At 47.1% G+C, this 20375-nt stretch overlaps 1 protein-coding gene across 4 annotated transcripts; it reads left to right on the forward strand.

Annotated features, from left to right (window-relative positions):
• Positions 1-3989: 3989 nt before the first annotated feature.
• On the forward strand, positions 3990-15607 carry LOC119270698. Of its 4 annotated transcripts, XR_005134272.1 has the most exons (11): positions 3991-4380; positions 5792-5979; positions 6066-6318; positions 6496-6718; positions 6829-6949; positions 7851-8075; positions 8205-8270; positions 8417-10023; positions 10114-10265; positions 12298-12448; positions 14274-15607. XR_005134272.1 is itself a non-coding variant. In XM_037552744.1 (9 exons), the coding sequence occupies exons 2-8, from the start codon at positions 5815-5817 to the stop codon at positions 10013-10015; spliced, it is 2631 nt and encodes an 876-aa protein (XP_037408641.1). In that variant the 5' UTR covers positions 3990-4380; positions 5792-5814; the 3' UTR covers positions 10016-10023; positions 10114-10345. The 4 variants fall into 4 exon arrangements, 3 of the variants coding, with proteins under 3 accessions (XP_037408641.1, XP_037408639.1, XP_037408640.1); XM_037552744.1 differs by lacking the exons at positions 12298-12448; positions 14274-15607 and having other exon boundaries at positions 3990-4380; positions 7851-8054; positions 10114-10345; XM_037552742.1 differs by lacking the exons at positions 12298-12448; positions 14274-15607 and having other exon boundaries at positions 10114-10345.
• The last annotated feature ends 4768 nt before the right edge of the window (positions 15608-20375 follow it).

Below are 20375 nucleotides of genomic sequence, written 5' to 3' on the forward strand. Positions count from 1 at the left end.
TGGATAGGGATGAGTTGATAAGGATAGTCCGGGCCGCCTTAGAGAGCCACCTCCCCTGCCAGGGCTCGCATCTGGTCTGGAGCTTGGTCACGGAGGGGCGCAAGTCAGCGACAGAAAGACGCGAGTCACTAATGGGCGTCCCCAGATAGGAAGTGGGGAAAGAGCCCAGGCGGCAATTAAGCCGGTTGGCAAAGGCCACCGACTCAGAGGGGGAGTACCCCATCACCATAACGTCACTCTTATCAAAGTTGATCTTGAGGCCCGACATCTGTTGGAAGCAGAGAAGGAGGAACTTGAGGTTGGTGATGTCCAACTCCGAGCCTTCGACCATGATGATCGTGTCGTCAGCATATTGGAGGATGGAGATCCCCGAGCCCCCAGAGAGGTGGGGGGTAATCCCCCGGATGTGGCCAGTGGCTTTTGCCTTATCCAGAATGGCGGCCAAAGCGTCAACGACCATATTGAAGAGGAACGGAGAGAAGGGGTCGCCTTGGCGAACCCCACATAGGGTAGGGAAGAAGGGGCCGATCTCGCCGTTGATATTGACCGTCGTGCGACCGCAAGAGACCATTTGCATGACTCTTGTGATCCACTGGTCGTCGAAGCCCTTCCGAAGAAGGACTTCCCTAAGGAAGGGCCAGCTAACCGTATCATAGGCCTTATGGAAATCAATCTTCAGAAAGACCGCCTTCAGGTGCTTGGCCCGGACCTCGTGAAGGACCTCATGAAGCACCAGGACACCATCCAGGATGTGACGGCCCTTAATGAAGGCCGACTGGTTAGGGTGGGTAATCCGATCCGCAAGCAGGGTCACCCTATTGGCGTACCCCTTGGCCAAGATCCGAAAGATCACGTTAATGACCGTGATCGGGCGGAACTGGCGAATGTCAGTCGCCCCAGGGACCTTGGGGATGAGGGAGATGGTCCCGTAGTTGAGGCGACTAAGGTCAATAGAACCCACAAAGAACTCATCAAAGATGGCCATGACCTCTAGTTTAATCACGTTCCAGAAAGTCTGGAAGAAAATGACCGGGAGACCGTCCGGTCCCGGAGCCCCAGCATGAACTGGTATTAAAGGTGCTGGTGGGGCCCCAGCCTGACAACAGCCTGCCACAACCTCTTTAGTACCGGTTCATGGCACGGACCGGTAATAAAGGTTCGTCACGAACCGATACTAATGAGCTCCGCCCCCCTAGCCGTTGGAACTGACACTAATGATCACATTAGTGCCGGTTTTGTTACAAACCGGGACTAATGTGCTTCACATTAGGCCCTTTTTCTACTAGTGTTGGCTCCGGTTCTGCGATGCTGTTCTGGTTTGATCGTTGGGTGGGGGACTCTCTCCTGGCCGCCCGATTCCCGGAATTATTCTTCATCGCGCTTGACCCTCGGGTCTCCGTCGAGACGGCCCTTATTGACTTAGGGTGGCTCGCTTTTCGGCGCCCCTTTGGCCCCCAAGAGGTGGCCGCCTGGGACTCCCTCCTCCAGGACATCGCTCTTCTACCGATGGACATGGAGGGTGCTCCTGACTCCCTATCTTAGCGGCTGGAGTCCACCGGCCGCTTCTCCACAAAATCCTTATACTCGGCCATCGCCCCTTCGTCGGCCCCTGAGCCGTTTAGCCTGATCTAGGACATCCGACTCCCTCTGAAGGTCTGGATCTTCATGTGGCAGTGGATTCGATGACGCCTCCCCTCTAGGGTGGACGTCCTCAAGCATAATGGCCCAGGAGATGGGATGTGCCCCCTCTGTGGCACTATGGAAGATGCTAATCACATCTTCTCCTGCTCTACGGCCCAATTCCTGTGGTCTTGTTTTCACGAGACGGTCGATGGACATTGGTGTAACACGAACTTCCCAGACCTATTAGCCAAAATCCAAGCTTCCGACCCCGGCACCGCCACATTAGGTGGCTGTGCATTGGGGTCCTCGCCTGGACACTTTGGACCATCCGCAACAAGCTTGTCATTCAAAAAGTGCCTCTTCAACGTGCGACTGACGCGATCTTTAAATTGTGTGGTTACCTGTAGCTTTGGCGGCCGCTTAGCCGCACCCAGGACTGGGACGCCATCGACACCCTCGTCGCCGACTTCCGCACGATGGCCTTCCCGTGGCGCCTCCGCTACCGCCCCCTCCACCGGAGTCCGATTAGGCCTGTTGTTTCGGGCGGCTGTGCGTGTGTGTGTGTGCTCTTTTGCTCAGGGCTTATTGAGCTATGCCCTCGGCATTAACCTCATTCGATACTATGTATGTGTGTGCACCTTGTGTGTGTGTTAGAGCATCTCCAGCCGTTGGCCCCCCAGGAAGGGCTAAAAATCGCCCCCTGGGGGCGCACTGGCGCAAAACGTGCGCTGGGGGCATGATGCCACCCAGTCGCGGTGCCCACAAGATTTTTTTGAACGGCGCAAACACGGCGAGTTCATGCATATTTCAGCGACTTCAAACCAAATTCGACCAAACACGGCACAAACATGCCCGCTCATACATATTTAAAGTATTTTACAAAAAAACACACCACTAGGCCCGCCCGCCGTCTCGCTCGCCTCGCCGTTCCTCGCCGGCCGCCACCCTTGCAGTTCTACAAGCCGAGGAGGCTGTAGAACCGCGTGTAGTCACTGCCGCCGTTACGGATATCGGAGGCGACGAGGACGCGACGAGGACGAGGCGCCCGGAAGCGGGGGCAGAGTCGGCGATACGGATATCGGAGTTGCGGGTGCGCCGGCTGACAGGCGTGTCCTGGGGCTCCTGGGGCTCCGGCTTGACGGGGCGGAGGCAGGGAGAGCCGGTTGACCGACCGGATGAGGAGGAGGACGCCCCGGGGACCATGCGCCTCAGCGTCCACGAGCTCCCACGGCGGCGAGAGAAGGACGGCGGGGAGGGGTACTCCAGCCTCGGCGTGTTGCCGCCCTCGATGTACTAGAGGACGGCCTCCAGCGTGCGGCCGGGCACTCCCCACCATCGGCGCCGCCCCTCGGAGTTAAGCCAGCCGGAGGGCACGACGCCGTTGGTGGCCTCGAGCTGCTCGGCGTGACGGCGGCGGAAGTAGGGCTCCCAGAGCGGGCTGTCGGGGACGTAGCGCGGCCCCTCCCTCGCCGCCCGCGGCAGAGAGGCGCGAATACGCACGATCTCTGCACGACGCGCCGCCCCGGTGGGCGGTGGTGGCACCGGGACCCCGCCGGCGCTGATTCTCCACGCCCCGGGCACCCGCATGTCCGGCGGGACCGGGTACTCGGCCTCGAAGAGGAGGCGGGCTTCGTCTTCGTGAAGGTGGCGGCGGCCGAAGCCGTTCGCCGCTGCGCCGTCGCCTGGGAATCGTTCGGCCATTTTTACGAACTGGGGCGGCGAGGGGAGAGGGAGGAAGGGGAGATAGGGCGCGTCGGCGGTGGAGACCCTGTGCGCTGGGGTCGGTTTATATAGGCGGAGGCGGCGCGAGCACGCGTGGCGGTCTTGTCTACGCGTGGCATGCGCGGGGACGCGCGTCGTCACGCCTTCACTGAGCCAGCCGTGAGGCATCAATGGCGGAGGCTGACCGGCGCGGCAGCGCGCGACAGCTTTGGCATTGATTCGCCGCGGGAAACGAGACGATGATACAACGAAGCGGCGAGAAGTGAGACGAGTCGCTGGCAAGGAGGGCCCGCGGCTCTTTCGCGCCAAAAGCGATTCGCCCGGCGCCCCCGAGCGCCCCCCAGCGCGCCGGGTTCGGGTTGGGTCCGCCAGCGCCAATTTCGGCCCGAGCCGGCGAAAATTGGGCCCTTAGGGGCGTGACTGGGCCGATTTTTTGGTGCCGGCGACCGAAAAGTCACCTGGGGGGCCTTGTTAGGGCGCGGCTGAAGATGCTCTTATGAACCTTATTGGATGCTTGGCTCGGACGGTTTGCTTTATATATAAAGCGGGGCGAAAGCCTTTTTCGGTTATACCCATCCAAGGTGTGTCTCAAAAAAAAGGGAGTAGGTAAACTGTTCAGTGCAGAGACGCTGCTCTTGCCATCTTCTCCGTCCTCCGTTACTACGGACCTGGCCGTCTTCTCCCTCCTCCATTACTGCGCACAGAGGCTGCTTCATGCCAGCTTCCCCCTCCTCCATTATTGCGGACAGATCAGGCTGCTTCTTGCCAGCTTCCCCCTCCTCCATTATTGCGGACAGAGCTGCTTCTTGCCATCTTCTTCCTCCTAGATCTCCTCTTCACCCCTATAGAAAAGGATGTCCCCTATCCGATCTTTTCCCTACATCAGCTCGACTGATGAATAGATGATCCGTCACCCAAGCTCTGTGTGCAAATTGAAACCAGGGATTCGCCAAGGGACTCCCGCAAGACGGACAGATGAATAGATGATCTGTCCCCTATCCGGTCTTCTCCATACATCAGGCTCAAGCTAGCCAGGTAATTAATTTCTTTGAGACAAGCTTCGCCAGATTCTTCTTTTCTAGACCCAGGATCTTCTCCAGAGTCCAGATCCAGTTTGTTCTCCAGATTCAGTCAATGCCTGTATGCAGGGAGGCGATCTGTGTGTTTCTTTTGCTAATCGTGAGAGGAAAGGAGCTACTGTGCTGTCAAGCAAACAGTATAGCTGACGCTTATATGTATCTGGAGTTATTTACTACTACTACTAGCTTCCACATCTTCGCTGATTCATGAACTCTGAACTGTAACTGGTAGGCTACAATAAACAGTTATGGACATTTCTCTAATATTCCAAGAGCAAAAACATGTCCATAATGTTTCAGAATGAGAGGAAATTAGCAAACAACAGATTCATGTTGCTCACAACGGTTAGATAGGATTTAAGTTCAAATCATCCTAATGGACTGAATCAGCTTTTAGTACCCAAACAAATAGGAGTCTTGCGTGTTTCTTCTAATTTGTTCCAGATCCAATTTGTTCTCCTGATTCAGTCACCTGCATACAGGGAGGTTATTTGAGTGCTTGTTTTCTACCAATCGAAATTGCAACAGTATCTGTCGAGGAAGCCGAGAACCTGAATGCTGTTGGCTGTATTATTTGCAACAGAGGCCCATCAGTTCATGTTCATTCTTTTTTACTCGAAGAACTTATAAACCTTATAAATTTAAGCAAACAATTGACTAGTGTACACTGACAACTTAATCAAGAAGCTCAGAAACTGTATGCTGCTGGGCTGTAGTAGTACACATCTTATTTGTTCATCACTGTGCTTTCCATAACGAAACATTCATGTTCATTCCAGTTTACTCCTCACAGTGTGCCTGTCATAGTGAGTTGAGCTGCTCACATTCCTCAGAGCAGCTTGCAAGGATTTATTTTTTGAAAAAGGTTGGAAATTTTCTTGGACATGCCCTCTTAGTAACAGTAATAATAATGACTGCAAAATAACAGTAACAGTAATGGTTGCAGTGAGTGGGTGATGCATGTGAGAGGCTCTTGGGCTATTAGAGAAGTGTCAATAATTGCATATAGTAGTCTAGTATACTTGAGAGTTCCAAGTTTTCTTTCCTATAAAGAGAATGAAAGCAAGATCTCTCTTGCTCTCTCCACAACACGGCTCTGAATTGCTCATCATGCAAGCAATTCTGACAAGCAAACAATTCGTGTCCATGCCTGGATCCAGTTTAATTACTGTGTGTTTGTTAGAGAACATTTGAGTTCAAACCCCCTGCTCATCTGGATGGACCTAATCAGCTTTAGTACCCAAAGTCCAAAAAGATCTGAATCAATAGAACTGTTGCTGCTTTCTGTTGCAAAAAACAGAGGTGTGTGCATTGTGTATTTATGATTCGCATGATTATCCCAAATGATGCACTTGTTCTTTTTCCAGGGTACCCCGGCGTGTAGCTGCAAATGGATCGTCGTTCTAGTGGTATTACACCAAGGGACCTGGAGTGCATGCTATGTGATGAAACGGCAGAGCCCAAGGCTCTGCCACTGTCGCTCCTGGAAGAAATCACAGGTGATTTCTCTGATGAGCAGGAAATTGGTAGAGGTGGATTTGCGGTGGTTTATAAGGTACGGTAACTTTGAGCTGGCCTGGTCTCAATGAAAGTTCATCTGAAAGCTGAAGTTGTTGCTCATAATGCATCTCTGCGCTGCAGGGAAAGCTTGAGAACAGGACTGTGGCCGTGAAGAGGATGTCCAATACGTATATGTACGAGAAGGAGTTCCAGCGAGAAGTTGAATGTCTCATGATGGTCAAGCACAAAAATGTAGTACGGTTTCTGGGATATTGTGCTGACACACAAGGGAGTATGGAGAAGTACGATGGAAAATTCGTCATGGCAGATGTACAACAAAGGTTGCTCTGCTTCGAGTATCTTCCTAAAGGGAGTCTGCATGAGTATATCACTGGTAGGATTATGTACTATGTACTGGTTTTATTTTAACCTTTTGTTTCCACTGTTAAAGTTTGTTTGGTTGGGTATCCATATAGTACTCACCATGTCGTACACTCTTTGTACAATTGAACATAAGGACTTGAAGTATTTCACATAATACTGAACTTCCTTTATTCTTTCCCCTTTGTAGATACATCTAGCGGACTTCCGTGGAGAGACAGATATCGTATTATTGAAGGAATTTGTCAGGGATTACACTATCTTCATCAGAAAAATATTGTCCACTTAGATCTAAAGCCGGCAAATATATTGTTGGATGATAATTTGGTGGCAAAAATTGCTGATTTCGGTCTATCGAGGTGCTTTGGTGAAATGCAAAGCCAGGTTATTACCGAGAACATAGCCGGAACATTGTAAGTTTTCTAAGCCCCTTTAAAGTTCAAACTTTATTTCCACTAAGCTTTATACTTAGACTGTAGTATCTTTGTCATTGATCAATCACACAGATATATATTTGATATAGGGGATATTTGGCACCAGAATTTGGTAACGGTGTAATCACGTACCAGTTTGATATCTACAGTCTCGGTGTAATAATCATAGAGATACTGACTGGAAAGAAGGGGTACCACGCTGTTGACAATGTAAGAACAATTTAATTCTTATTTCGAAAATAAAGGTTGTACTTCAAAACCAATGCATTACTATATTCTCTTTTACATGCAGCATAATATTATTGTCTTTCATTTTTAGCAATAAATCCACATGGACTATACGTTATGAGTGAAAGACATAGAGATTCTACATCATTTTTATACATACGAGATCGTAAAATATATTTTTTATGTATGAGATCTACAACCTTATAAATATGAAAGTTATGGTTTGAACCTCCGCTGGATGGAGGGCACGCACAACTCTGCCACACTTCAAAAAGAGGTGGTTAGTCTTTAAAAAAAGGTGGTTAGAAAGACATGTTGAACTACATCTCATGTATTTTCATGTTACGCCATTATTTAGCACCTCACAATCCCAAAAATTGGCAAGTTAAATCAGAGTGAAATCATAATTTCAGCTGTAAAATTTAGTTTGATGTGGTGTGTTTTCAAAAACATGGTTCAACATGTGACCTGTAACAAATCAATGGTCCATGACCGAATCTACCTTTATACTGCCTAATATAATTCTTGGTAACAAATTGAACGTCGGAAAAAAATGGATGCGTAAGGATCAAACAACATATATTTTCGACTTTACGAGCATCAGGATAAGACCGAGATTTACAAATGGAACAAAAAAATGAAAAGCTTTTTTCTGTTGGAGAATGGTTGTACAATCTCATCATCCGTGTCCAACTTATCTCCAACCTGAATTTGGATGCTTCTTTCTTCTTTATTGAATTGATACGTGGTATGTTCCGATATGTGAAATTTATTGTTAGTTTGAAGTCTTAGTTGATGTGGTTTTGTGTAAGCTGTTAACATCATATATATCACATTTAAAATAATGGTGCTTCTTTTCGTAACTCACAAATTCAATTTGTAGGTTGTTGGAAGTTGGAGTAACGTGATGGGGAAATCACAGAGCAATGTACAGCTGGAACAGGTTCGAGTATGTGCTGAGATAGGAATAGAGTGCACCAACTTCAACCCGGCGAAGAGACCAGATACGCAATATGTAATCAATAGACTTGCTGAAACAGAAACCATTGACGGATATATCGAAACTGGTGTGATTACTTCACATCAGGTACGATCACTCTCACACCAGGTACAATCACTCTCGTGGCATCCCTCCCACAAAACTTATTCTTGAGAGCTTTTGTACACCTTGATTTGCACTTTTGTTGCTCGGAGCCAGTAATAAATAAGATGATATGCCTATTGGTTATTTGTATAGGCCGAACATGCTCCAAATGGACTTCGTCAAGATACGCCTAACACGCCAGGAGCGGCAAGCTCGGAGGTGAGTTCTCATCTAAACGACCTATAACTTACCAAGCTTGCCGCTTGGTTCCTGTAACTATTGATATAGTGATAAATTCCATATATCTCTATTAAATAGAACAGATACGTTAATGGCATACTCATTTGAAATTTTGCTTCTTGCAGGAGAATGTCACTGCAGTTACAGTGGCAGAGACAACCCCATATAACAGTTTTTGGAAAAATACTGCAAAGCTTGACATGTTGAATGCAAAGGTTCACAAATTGAATGAGACGATGCGTTCTATTTGGTCTATATATCAGCGGCTTAATCCAGACATCAGGCGATGCTTAGAATACTGCAGTATTTTCCCCAGAAGATGCAAGTTGAGAAGGAATCAGTTAGTTGCTTTGTGGATGGCGCAAGGGTTTGTAAAGACGAGTTGTGCAACAGAGGACATGGAAGATGTGGCTGAGGGCTACATTCAAGAGTTAGTGTCATGCTCATTTCTACAACCAGAACAAACTTGGGATAAGATTGGTTGTTTCACAATTCATGATGTGGTGCATGGTTTATTAGACAAGGTCGCTCGAAATTGCTTCAGAATCGAAAATGCAGGTAGCCAAGGAGGAGAAGGATGGAACGGAGATGTCCCTCGAGATGTCCAGCATCTCTTTGTTGAGAAATATGATACAAAGTTGATTACCGGGAAGGTCCTTGGATTGGAAAATTTGTGTACTCTCATTGTTTATGGTGTTGAAGAGGATACACTAGTTGAGGAAAGAGTGATTGAGAGTATATGCAAGAGGCTGCTGAAATTGCGGGTGCTTGCGATTGCTTTCAGCCAGGAACCTGTTGCAATCAAGATCAACGTATGCAACAAGTTCTCGGTCCCAGAATCCATTAGTCAGCTAAAGCGCCTACGCTATCTTGCTTTTAGGATAAGCGACTATGGCTATCCGAAGGTAATTTTACCAAGCACAATACGTAAACTTCAGCATATCCAGCTCCTAGATTTTGGCGATGGCTATGTTAAGGAGTTTAACTTTGGTGTTCATGTCCACTTGCGGTACATAATGTCTCGGTTCTACAATAAGCAACTTCCTAACATAGGCGGGCTTATATCACTCCACACTCTAAGAGACTTCGAAGTAAGCAACCTACAAGAAGGTTATGATATAAAACAGCTGAGGGACCTAAACAAGCTTCGTGGCTACCTGCACATCAAGGGCCTTGAAAATGTTAGAAGCAAGGAGGAAGCTCTTGAAGCCAATCTAGCTGCCAAGGAACGGCTCACTGAATTGGAACTGCGGTGGAGTCGTAATGCTTCCAATAGGTGCAGTCGAGAAGTTGACGCAGAGGTACTTGAGGGCCTGTGCCCTCCCCTAGGACTTAAAAAACTGGAAATATGGAACTATCAAGGTACGAGGTACCCAGATTGGATGGTGGGTAAGCAGTACGGCTGCTTGCAAGAACTTGTGTTGTGGGATTGGGGACAACTGGGGCCTGCTCCTCAGCTTGTTGAGTCTTTCCCACATCTTCATGTGCTAAAGCTTTGGAACTGCAGCTGGGACGCCTTACCAGGAAACATGGAGCACCTCACATCACTCAGGGAACTGGTGGTTAGTTCATGCCCGAATGTCCGGTCGCTTCCAACACTGCCCCAGTCTCTCGAGGGGCTTCGTCTAGCATACTTGGATGATGAGTTCATGGAGTCCTGCCAAACAGTCGGACATCCAAACTGGCAAAAGATTGAGCACGTTTGTAAAAAAATATTTACCTGAGCCAACAAGTAAGACTTAAATTCCTTCGTTTTTCCATTTTGTACTGGTAATAAGTTTTGCCTGCGTGTTAACCCGTTTTCTGCTAATTAACGTTTCAGGAAGGCAATGAAGGACGTCGGACAGTTATGTGCTGTGCGGTGAAAAATACAGTTTGTTCAAATGCAAGGGAAGCAAACTAGGAGGCGAACATGGCTACACTGCCATTCAGGCATAACAAATGGGGATCATCATCAGCCAAAATACAATTCAAGTAGTTTCTATCCATTACATTCCGGCACAGCAACAAAGAGAATTTTCTATTTTGCATAACTAAAGAACCATACAAGATGAGAGCAGAAGGACTACACAACCACACCAAAGCATAGAGGAATGACCAAAGAGATGCCAACAAAACCCCACCACCGAAGCTGGCACCCTGCTAAGCCAACACGTTGAGGCCAACCACAAGTCCCTACTACGGCACCCGCGGCACCACCACGCCAGCATGACCACTACACCCACTGAGGAGCCGTCACCATGGTTGTGCACCTCCCCGCTACACAACCACCATGACCACATGCCTCCATTGTGCCCACCACCTGCCTTGCCCAACAACCAAGAGCCGCAGCCGTAGGCCCAGAGCGGGCCTACCTCATAACCGGCCAACCTTCATGCAACATGCAACACAATGCCACACTGTGAGCTGCAGCACGCAGCCATGTGGCAGCGCCACTGCCCCACGCCTGAAAAAGGGACACCAACACCGAGTACCGCAACATCACTGGAATGAGTAAAATTGGGGTAGCCGGATCTGGCCCCAAGCACACATGATCGCCACCACCGGTTGCATCCATCTGAGCCTACCCAGGCGCTACCACGACCACCCTTGCCGCCGACAGCACCAAGGGGCCAGCATGATCCATGCCATGCCGACCACCGCCTGCCGCAACGAGATCCCTAGCTCGTTCAACCGACCAGTGAATCAGAGCTCTGCACGGGGTTTGCTTGCTGGAACCCGCTGGCGAAGCGGAGAGGAATGGAACGTGCTGTGCTGTGCTTGTTCTGTATATGAAGCCGGCCGGGACTGAACACAAGCACAGCACGTTCATCCAAGATGGCCTCAAACATGACGATCTTCTTGGTAACTGACATGAGGCAGAAAAGTTGACTATTGCAGAAGGCAATATCCAGCTTTCCGTCCGACGAAAGCTTTGGGGCATACATACATGCATTGTTGGCCAAGCGTGCAAATCACAAGTTCATAGTTGTAGGTGATGGCAGCGAGGATATATACAGTGGCGCGACGTGGGTGTCGAGGAGATTATTACCTTAAGCGGGACAAACTGGTTGTCGAAGCTCTCGGCACCGGTGAATAGGTTCACGATCCTCAATCGGTCCCAGCCCCAGGAGGCGACGCCCCAGCCGCCGTCGTGGGTGCCAACAAAGCGTGTGCCGATGGCCTTGCTTGGGATCACGGAAGCTTTGCAGGACAACGCCAGCTTGGAGGGAACACTAGTACTTCGCCTTGCTCGGGTCGAGGAGCAGCCATGGGAGGACGTGGCATGGAGGGTGCCTTGACGTGACGGCGTGCCACGATGTGCACACGGCCGCAAAGCGGACACGGTCCACCGGACCAGCGACGAAGCCGGGGTAGATTATGTTGAGGAGGTCGTTGGGGATGCTGGATTTTTTTTTTTTGAGAAAATCCTCCATCCTCGATCTTTTTTTTTTTGAGAAAACCCTCCATCCTCGATCTATGGTACGAGTTGCAGGATGAGATAACCTAACGGGCCACGATCGCGCATGAGGACTAGAACGGGCTTTCACAGACTATCAAGGTTTAGCGCAGCCCGTTGCATCCGTTCGTTTTCCTACTTGTTTTTTGAGGGAGTTTCCTACTACTATAATAGTCTGTCCGCATTTCTCAAAAGAAAAATGTCCGCGAAGGATGTTTCTCTGAATCTTCTAAAAAAAATGATTCTCCATTACTTCCAAAGTTTCGATGTTTGCAAATTAAATATGAAATATTTCTATGGCAAAAATGATACTACCAATGTACCAAGTCATATTTTCTTTGTGTTACAACCACTAGTAAGCTTGCACGTGCAATGCACGTCACCTGTATTTGAAGTCATGTCTTGTATACAATAACGACACCCCTCCACCGCCTCATCCCTTTCAAGTGCATGCTCGCGCCACGCTTGATGAGATCCTTCGGGGCAACACCTCTTTCCTTGACTTCCCCTTGTACATCATTTTCCTCAACCCACGGCACCACTCACCTCTCCTACTGGTACATGCAGATGGAAATCGGCATGTGCTAGCGCCAGCTGGGTGAGCTTTACCAAAGAAGCAGAGAAGACGGATAATAGAGACAATGCAATGATCAAATGGGCTAGAAGCAGTCCAAAGTGAGGAAGGGTTTCAACTTGAAAGGACTAATTTAGGAAAAAGGTAACAGCATCTGGATGTTTCATTGTTTCATACTTTCTATTGGTTTTACGGAGCCTAACAACTATCTCTTTCATAGAAACTCAAGAGAAAAACAAATACATGACAAAATGAGGGATGCGTCCTGCCCTTATGGTTGGACACAGTTAGAATTCATGTTCTGTAGATTACCAGAGAACAAGAATCAAAATTGGTAGCAGGGCGTAATACAAATGAGCATTGCTTCACGTACGACAGAATTTGTACGATTTCTGTACGAAGTAGTATGGCCACCGTTGATCAACGCTGGCTCAAGGTGGATTCACAGTGGATTGCGCTATCGTACCAAATCGGACCAGCTTTGATCGTACGTGAGGCACTGCCGAATACAAATACATAATTCCATCAAAAACCACTATTTACTGCCGGAACAATCCTCTCAGGGAAATGTGCCAAGTCCAGCACCCATCCTTCGAAAATGACCAAGAATATCTGCTCCAGAAAGTTTGAGAAATGAAGCTCCCTCCGAACTGTGATGCTGACTCTCTATATTCAATATTTCCACTAATTAATTGATGAAATATTTTACCTGATGGTTATGTGGATACATATCAGGTTAAATGAACCAGCCGATTGCGAACATGACAAAATATTTAGTTAAAAGCCTGAATTGTTGTCATCCATGGCGCTAGATTTAACTCTTCATCAGAAACAATTACTTCCTGTAAGTCACACGGAAAAAATAGTTTAGTACAATTATTTCCCATACCCTAAGATACAAGTACCATACTAAAATGATACGCCTCACGGTAGTCTTCCAGCAAAAATAATTGATACTACACAAACATGATAGAATCAAGTACTATTCATGACATAAACTTTTCAAGATTAGGAACCCAATATTAATCACATACCACAGGTCGAGGTTTTACATCTTGAATACTATGGAAATGACGGTAGCAAAATCAGGAGGACTGAGGACAATACATGCTCCAGAATTGTTGTAACTGTCCTTGGAAGTCTGTAGCAGAATCATATATTGATTGTTAGAACTCAGTTCGGATAGAAGTAAAACAACAAATTTAACTATAAAATTAATACATGGTTAGTTGGACAATATCCTTCCAGAACATGAATTTGAATTGTGTGGATGCATACTACTACCTGCAAAAGCATGATAGACACCATCCACCATATATGTTTCTCTTCCTGTGTTTTGGTTGCATTATCTGTCAGGTAATTCATGATTTCTCGAACTCCTATCTGAGCAGCAAAATAATGACAGAGATTGTTACAGCCTTTGACTCACCTCTATGAGCAGCAGTGAGTTGGCGATGAACCTGAAAAAAAATAAGGGAACCAAAAGAGCTACATTAATTCCAGTCTGAAGTAGTTGAACAAGATTTGTAGGAAATACTTTTGATCTAAAAACGAAACTATCCATTAGTTGCACAAAATCTCTCGTAGTTTGGTGGCATGGACAGAACAGACTTTCAGAGTTTCAGTACTTCTTTCGTTTGAACCTTAAGACATAACCAAGCACATCAAAGATAAACCATCCAGCACACTTTCCTTGCTACAAGAGAGCATACAACTGAAGCAGATCTCCATCATTAAAATTGTTGATTTTATCATAATATTCCAAGAAGAGACAGTTTCCTGGTTATTAATTTAATTTACAACTGATTTCCCAGCAAAAGATTGCTTTCTAGTTGGAGATGTAGAATTAAAAGAATATGTTAAGTTGGCTAGACACGTTGTTCCATTCCAGATAAGTATTGCTAGATTTAAGCTGGTTGGACATGTTTTATTGTAAATTAATAGTATAGCAACTGTATATTATTTGCAGAAGTCGATTACAGCCGTGCAGGAAGACTCATCCCAGCTTCTCGCTGGAGTACTTCTTGTACACCACTTTCAGCTTGCTCTTATGGCAGTCAGGTGTGAGCCCAGGTTGTTTGAACAACACAGAGATACAAAATTAATTAAAAAAAGCCATGAATGCCATCTCAATATCCTCTCTATCTCTCTCTCGGCTGGGTCGGAAAGACGGGACAAGCTGCAAATATACAAGGTGGGAGAAGGGCCGGTTCGTACCATCAGGAGAAGAAGCAGGCGCTAAGCCTCTGTCGCCGCTGGTAGCCCACCGGAGTATCCCCTCTTCGCCGCCCCGCAGGCCCTCGCCCGCCGCAGGCCGCCCGCGCTCCGCAGCCGCTCGCCCCCCAATCCCATCTTCTTCCCTTGATGTGCCGCAGTGGAAGAGCCGAGCGCAGATCGAGGGAAGTGAGCCGGCGGCGCAGATCGGGAGAGGGAGACAGGAAGGGTTTCATCACGACTTCACGAGCCAAATAGAGGAATGAGCGTTGTATGGGGAGTTGTGGGCGCAGTGCATGGAATATTCCTCTGTGGACGGAGTAATGGTCAGCCATTGGGAATTGCTAACTCCACCCCAAAACGCTATTGACTGTTAGATTAAGATTTGTGGGCCTAATTGTGCGGTACGGATTGGTTTGTGTAGTGTTGTGGGTCTAATTGCGGGGTACACATAAGAACATTCTTATTCGATTGTTTGATAGTAGTGTAGAAGTGTAGATTACCTACATATAAATTACATATATGTACAGACGAATGTATTCGACGAGTATTTACATAACTTGCATAAATACGACCTTATGAAGGATCAATCATACCACTCCGCAATGTCAAATCCAAAATTGCATGCCTCTGCACGTAACAGTTGTAGCTCGAAATGAATCCCAAATTTCAACAAGACATTACCACTATGGAAGAAAAAGACAAGATATTTGAAGGATCAGTAATCAGCCGGGGTATGTATTCACACACAAAAAAAGTAATCAACCGCTTACGTGCAATAGTACATAGAAGTACACTGAGGAGATACAGAACAAAACACTTATTTCTATGTTTTATCGTGTGCCAACGTAAACCGAACGATCGGGAAATAGCATCATCCAGTCTAAATGCGTGTTTGTCTTGTGTCATGCATGCTTCAAATATGTTGCTAGTGTATGCAATAATTACATGAGCTAAGCTAATCTGTACTGAAGGTAAATCATGTCAAGTAATACCACGAAACATTCCAAAGCATCGTGTCCGCATTGCTAATGTGTACTGAAGGTAAAACATGGTAATTGACTAGAGAATTATTAAACACGTAAGTAGAAAGTGTTGCTTAAAAATACTGTATAGATAGAGTTAATTATATCCAAGGTGAGCGTGGGCTTGTTGGGATTTATGTGGAGCTCTGGATGCTGGCGGACGCGTCGGCGGCCCGTCCACGTCCGCAATTCTAAATCATGCAGTTGCAGCGTCCGCGTCCGCACGTTTTGACTGCCTGCTATGCCGGGCGGCCACATGCGGACGTCCACACCAGTTTACCTGCTTTCACTAGTACCCTTCATAAACAAAAAAAAAAAAACTGCTTTCACTAGTGTGTAGAGTCAGTTTTGTGTCCTGGTAAGCACGCTTAGTTTGCAATTTGCAAACTAGCTATATACATACAGATTTCACTGTCCATGTGCACACAATGTACAGATTTGCTCAGTGCTAGCTTTGTATCAGCTTCACATTCAGATTTCAGTCCTGCACAATGTTAAAAGTACATTCAGATTTGCAACAACGAGCAAATCATCCGTTCATTTGATACAATGTTAGATTCAGTTCCTCAAATGCAGCAACGAGCAGTTTTAAAACTAACATAATTTCAGTGAACATATATCAGTGCTAGCTTGAACATCACATTCAGGTTTTGGATTTCACATCCTGATCATGTGGTTGAACATCCGATTCCATAGTCCTGAACATACATTCAGATTCGCCTGAACTTTACGATGAATGACATGTCAATGGCAGCTTCATGCTGAATTTGATTTTCCTGAACATCAAATTTTAGTCCTGAACTTTTCCTGAGTCAGTGGCAGCTACTCTGAAGACTGCTACTGAATATTAGAACAAAGTTGCAGTAATTTACTATGTAGCTTGTATCAAGCTTTTTCATGCCGATCATTTGTTCAAATAACATACATGCAGCTAGCCAACATGCGGACATGCACTTCTTCAGTGTATTTCTTGCTTGGTAGGACACCGGAGGCAAAAAACAATACATGAGAAAGTAATTGTCGCAGTACAGAAAATGGAGACTTGCTTATTTCTAACTTACCAAGCAATCTTCATCGTCAATCTTAGTGGTAGGTATAGGGTCTGAATGATTGAAAGCAGCAGATTTCAGGCAATCTTGGAGGCAAATCAACGCCTCTGCAGTGTCGCTCTTCAGCCTGGTTCTATGATCGTTGATGACTATTCCGTTGGTGCTGAATGCCGACTCAGACGCCACCATTGACGCTTGGATAGCTAGAATGTCACGAGCGATGCAATCCATGACCAGATAGTTGGGTGCATTCTATTTCCACAATTCCAGGATATCGAAATCTTTCTTTGGAGGGTACAACTCTTCATTCAAGTACTGTTCGAGCTCACTTTTTGTATGCTTTTGTTGTATATACTCAAGTGAGCTTCCCAATCAACCATTGGATTATCTGCCCTTTTAACCACATCAACACTGATTTCTTCTTCGGAAAGATCATGCAGAGAACCCTTCATCTCACGAGATTAGAACATACTCTCTATAATCGTGGAGCGGTTTATCTATTTTCTCAATGGAGCGGTTTATCATGCAGAGAACCCTTCATCTTGCAGAGAATCCTTCAGCCATAGTCGAGTGCTTTATCTATTTTCTCATCCCCCAAAGCAAATCCATTCATCAACCAATTGAAAACCCGATCCAATCTTATTTACGTGCACCTGTCATTCCTATATACTCCCTCCGTCCACGAATAAGTGTACTTCTAGCTTTTGTCTTAATTCAAAGTTTTAAAATTTTGACCAACTATTTACAAAAGAGTAATAACATATATGACATCAAATTGATATACTATGAAAGTACATTTCAAGATAGATCTAGTGATATTAATTTAGTGTCATAAATGCTAGTACTTTTCCCTATAAAGTTGGTCAAAGTTTTAAAACTTTGACCTAGGACAAAAGTTAGAAGTACACTTATTCACGGACGGAGCGAATACGCCCGTACACATGCGAAACTGAAGGGATTGCCAATCACATTCACCCGCTGTAATCGAAAGCAAGAAATGATCCAACACTAGCTAGCTGCTTATTTCCACAACAGAAAAATAAACTATTGGCTAGCTGCTAATTGTGTTCGCATCACACATGATGCATGCATCCGAGTGACTAGCGTACTCCCTCCGTTTCTTTTTACTCTGAATAAAAAAATTGTTTGAAGTAAAACTACGCAAAGTTTAACCAAATTTACATTGAATAAATATCAACATCTACAATACTAAATTTATATATTATGAATATTGATTCCATGGTCCGTGAGTGATATTGATTTTCTATCGTAAATCTATGAAAATTAACTTCAGAATTAAAATTAAGTTAATGAAAAACGGACACTCAAAAAAATTACAAAAGACCAAACATGTACAGGTTGGATAACATAGGAGAGCTAACACCAAAACAAGATAACTTGGCTAAAGATCCCGAGGCAAAAGCCACATGGGAGGATGTCCACTGCCAGATATATAGTACTCTACCGATGTAATCTTATTCACGCCATTGTCATTCCTTTTTTCTTTCTTGTAATACACACGGCGACCGTAACCATATTTGTTGGAACTCGTAAAGAACTCCTTGGCATCTTTAGGCACCAAACTTCTCTGTGTGTAGTATCGATTGTGAATGTAGTAGATGTGGTTTCTTTGTGGGCAGTCACGCTTACTCATCGACACGTGCATTGCCTTGGCACACGTCGGCCCTAAGAACAAGGCGTGGTTGCCTAAGCTTCTCACCTCTTCCCACTTGTATGAGTGACGCGTCCCCACTCCATCTGTATCAGCATCAACGAGTACTAACGCCGAGAAAAAAAGGCTCGCATGGCCACGGTTGTTCGCTCCCCATCATTGTCCTTCTCACCACCATCACAATCTTGCCACGCAGCGCAAGAATGTACATGGCATCCGTCTCGGTCGTTAATGATTGGTTGTGCTTGGCCAACCAGTGGACAGCTCCGAACCCCGCCACAGCATATGCAGTCAAGCTGACCTCACACTTGACAAGATATTTGCTAGGTTCCAGGTGGCAATAGAGATGGCCATTGCAAAATGTGATATCCACGACCTTGTCCCCCTTGAATCTTCGCCTTGTCCATCCATACTTTGGCTGGCCAAGCCCGCAAATCGCGACATCATGCTGGTTGGTGATGGCGGCTAGGATGCAACTGCTAAAGGTGGGTGGCTCGGAGAATATCACCTTCACCGGAATTAACTTGTCGTTGGTGTCATCGTGCGCATGAGAGGCTGACCTTCCCACCCTAGATGGCCCTACATCGGTACCGGTGAACTGGCTCAAGATCCTAATCTCCTTTTGCTGTGTAGAAAGCGTCACCCCTGCATGAGAGAAGAGGTTCATGATCCTAAGCGCCGGGGGATCGGACAATACGATCCAGCCACCACCGTGGCTGCCAATGATGTGCCTGCCAACGGCCTCGGTCGGGAATGGGATCCGTGGCAGGATGTTGCCACCTCCAAGGCAACACATATGCTTGGCCTCATCATCACCAGTCGGGTCAAGGATCAGCCACGGAAGGCGTGGCGGGAGCGTCGTCGACCCGAAGGCTCGCCACGAGGTGCACACGGCGGCGAAGCGGGCGCAGTCAATCGTGCCGGAGAGCCTGCCCTGGACTAGGCGGAGGAGTTCGTTGGGGAGCCTGGACCACCGCCCCACGGCAGCCCGGGAGGTCCCTTGGATGCCAGCATCGCCTCCGGCGGCTGCCTTCGTCGTCTCCTCCATCTGTGTTCCGGCTAGGCTGCTTCTTGATCCGATTGTAGAAGGATATATTATGCGGGGTTTATGAGGTACTCGCCACCACGAATAGAGGTCGCGAAGCACAGGCAGTAAAGGCCGGAGGTATTTGTTTGATGCAGGCATGAATCGAATCGGATTTAGATATTGTATACTACTGGGAGACCATATAAATAAAATAACAGTTTTGCTAAAGCACATCTAGATGTGCTATAAGTATTGCACATCTAAGTCTTATGTCATTGATCTTATGTTAAGATTCATGTGGGTATTTTTTTTCTTTTTTTTTCTTTTATTCTTTATGCTTAATTCACTCATTTAGATGTGCAATAACTAGAGCACATCTAGATGTGCCCTAAACACACCCATACAATAAAGAAAAACAATTCGTTCCTCCATCTACGTATACAAAAACCTAATCGTATATTTGTTTGATGCCGGAATCCGAATGGGTCTTTTCTTCTTCTTCTTCTTCTTCTTCTTCTTCTTCTTCTTCTTCTTCTTCTTGTTTGTTTTGCGAGCGAGCGAAGTACTCCGCTCGGCAGCGTGTTTGTTTCAGCGCATCAATTCCGCTCGGCAGCATGTTCTGACGAGGTTTGTTTCAGGCCGGCTCACTAGTCGAACGAGGTTTTGCTAGTCGTCGCCTGCAATCTTTTTTTCTTTGATGAGGGGTGCAATCTTCTGTTTGGGCTCCCGCTCCTCTCCCCTGCTCCCTCTAGGGTTTCCCCCGCCGCCGGCGGGCCCTAGTCCCTTCCCGCTGCCGCCGGCCGCCCAGCGCGGGCGCCCCTTCCCGCCCTCCCTCTCCCCTCCTCCCCATCCCGCCGCCTCTGCTGTCTCCCCGGGAGGTGGCCGGGGCGGCGCGTGCCCCCCATCCACCTCGTCCGCCCCCTTCCCCCCGTCCTCCCCCCCCCCTCGTCGCCGGCGGTCGCCCCCGGATTGGGCCGGGTGGTGTAGGCGACGGCGGGCCATCCCTTACCCGCGCGTGCTCCTCCTTCCCGGGGTGGCGGGAGGCGGCGGTGGTGCTCGGCCGGTGGCGGTCCGGCGTCCTGGT

This window comes from Triticum dicoccoides, chromosome 3A (genome assembly GCF_002162155.2).
Source record: "Triticum dicoccoides isolate Atlit2015 ecotype Zavitan chromosome 3A, WEW_v2.0, whole genome shotgun sequence".
NCBI classification, from domain to species: domain Eukaryota; kingdom Viridiplantae; phylum Streptophyta; class Magnoliopsida; order Poales; family Poaceae; genus Triticum; species Triticum dicoccoides.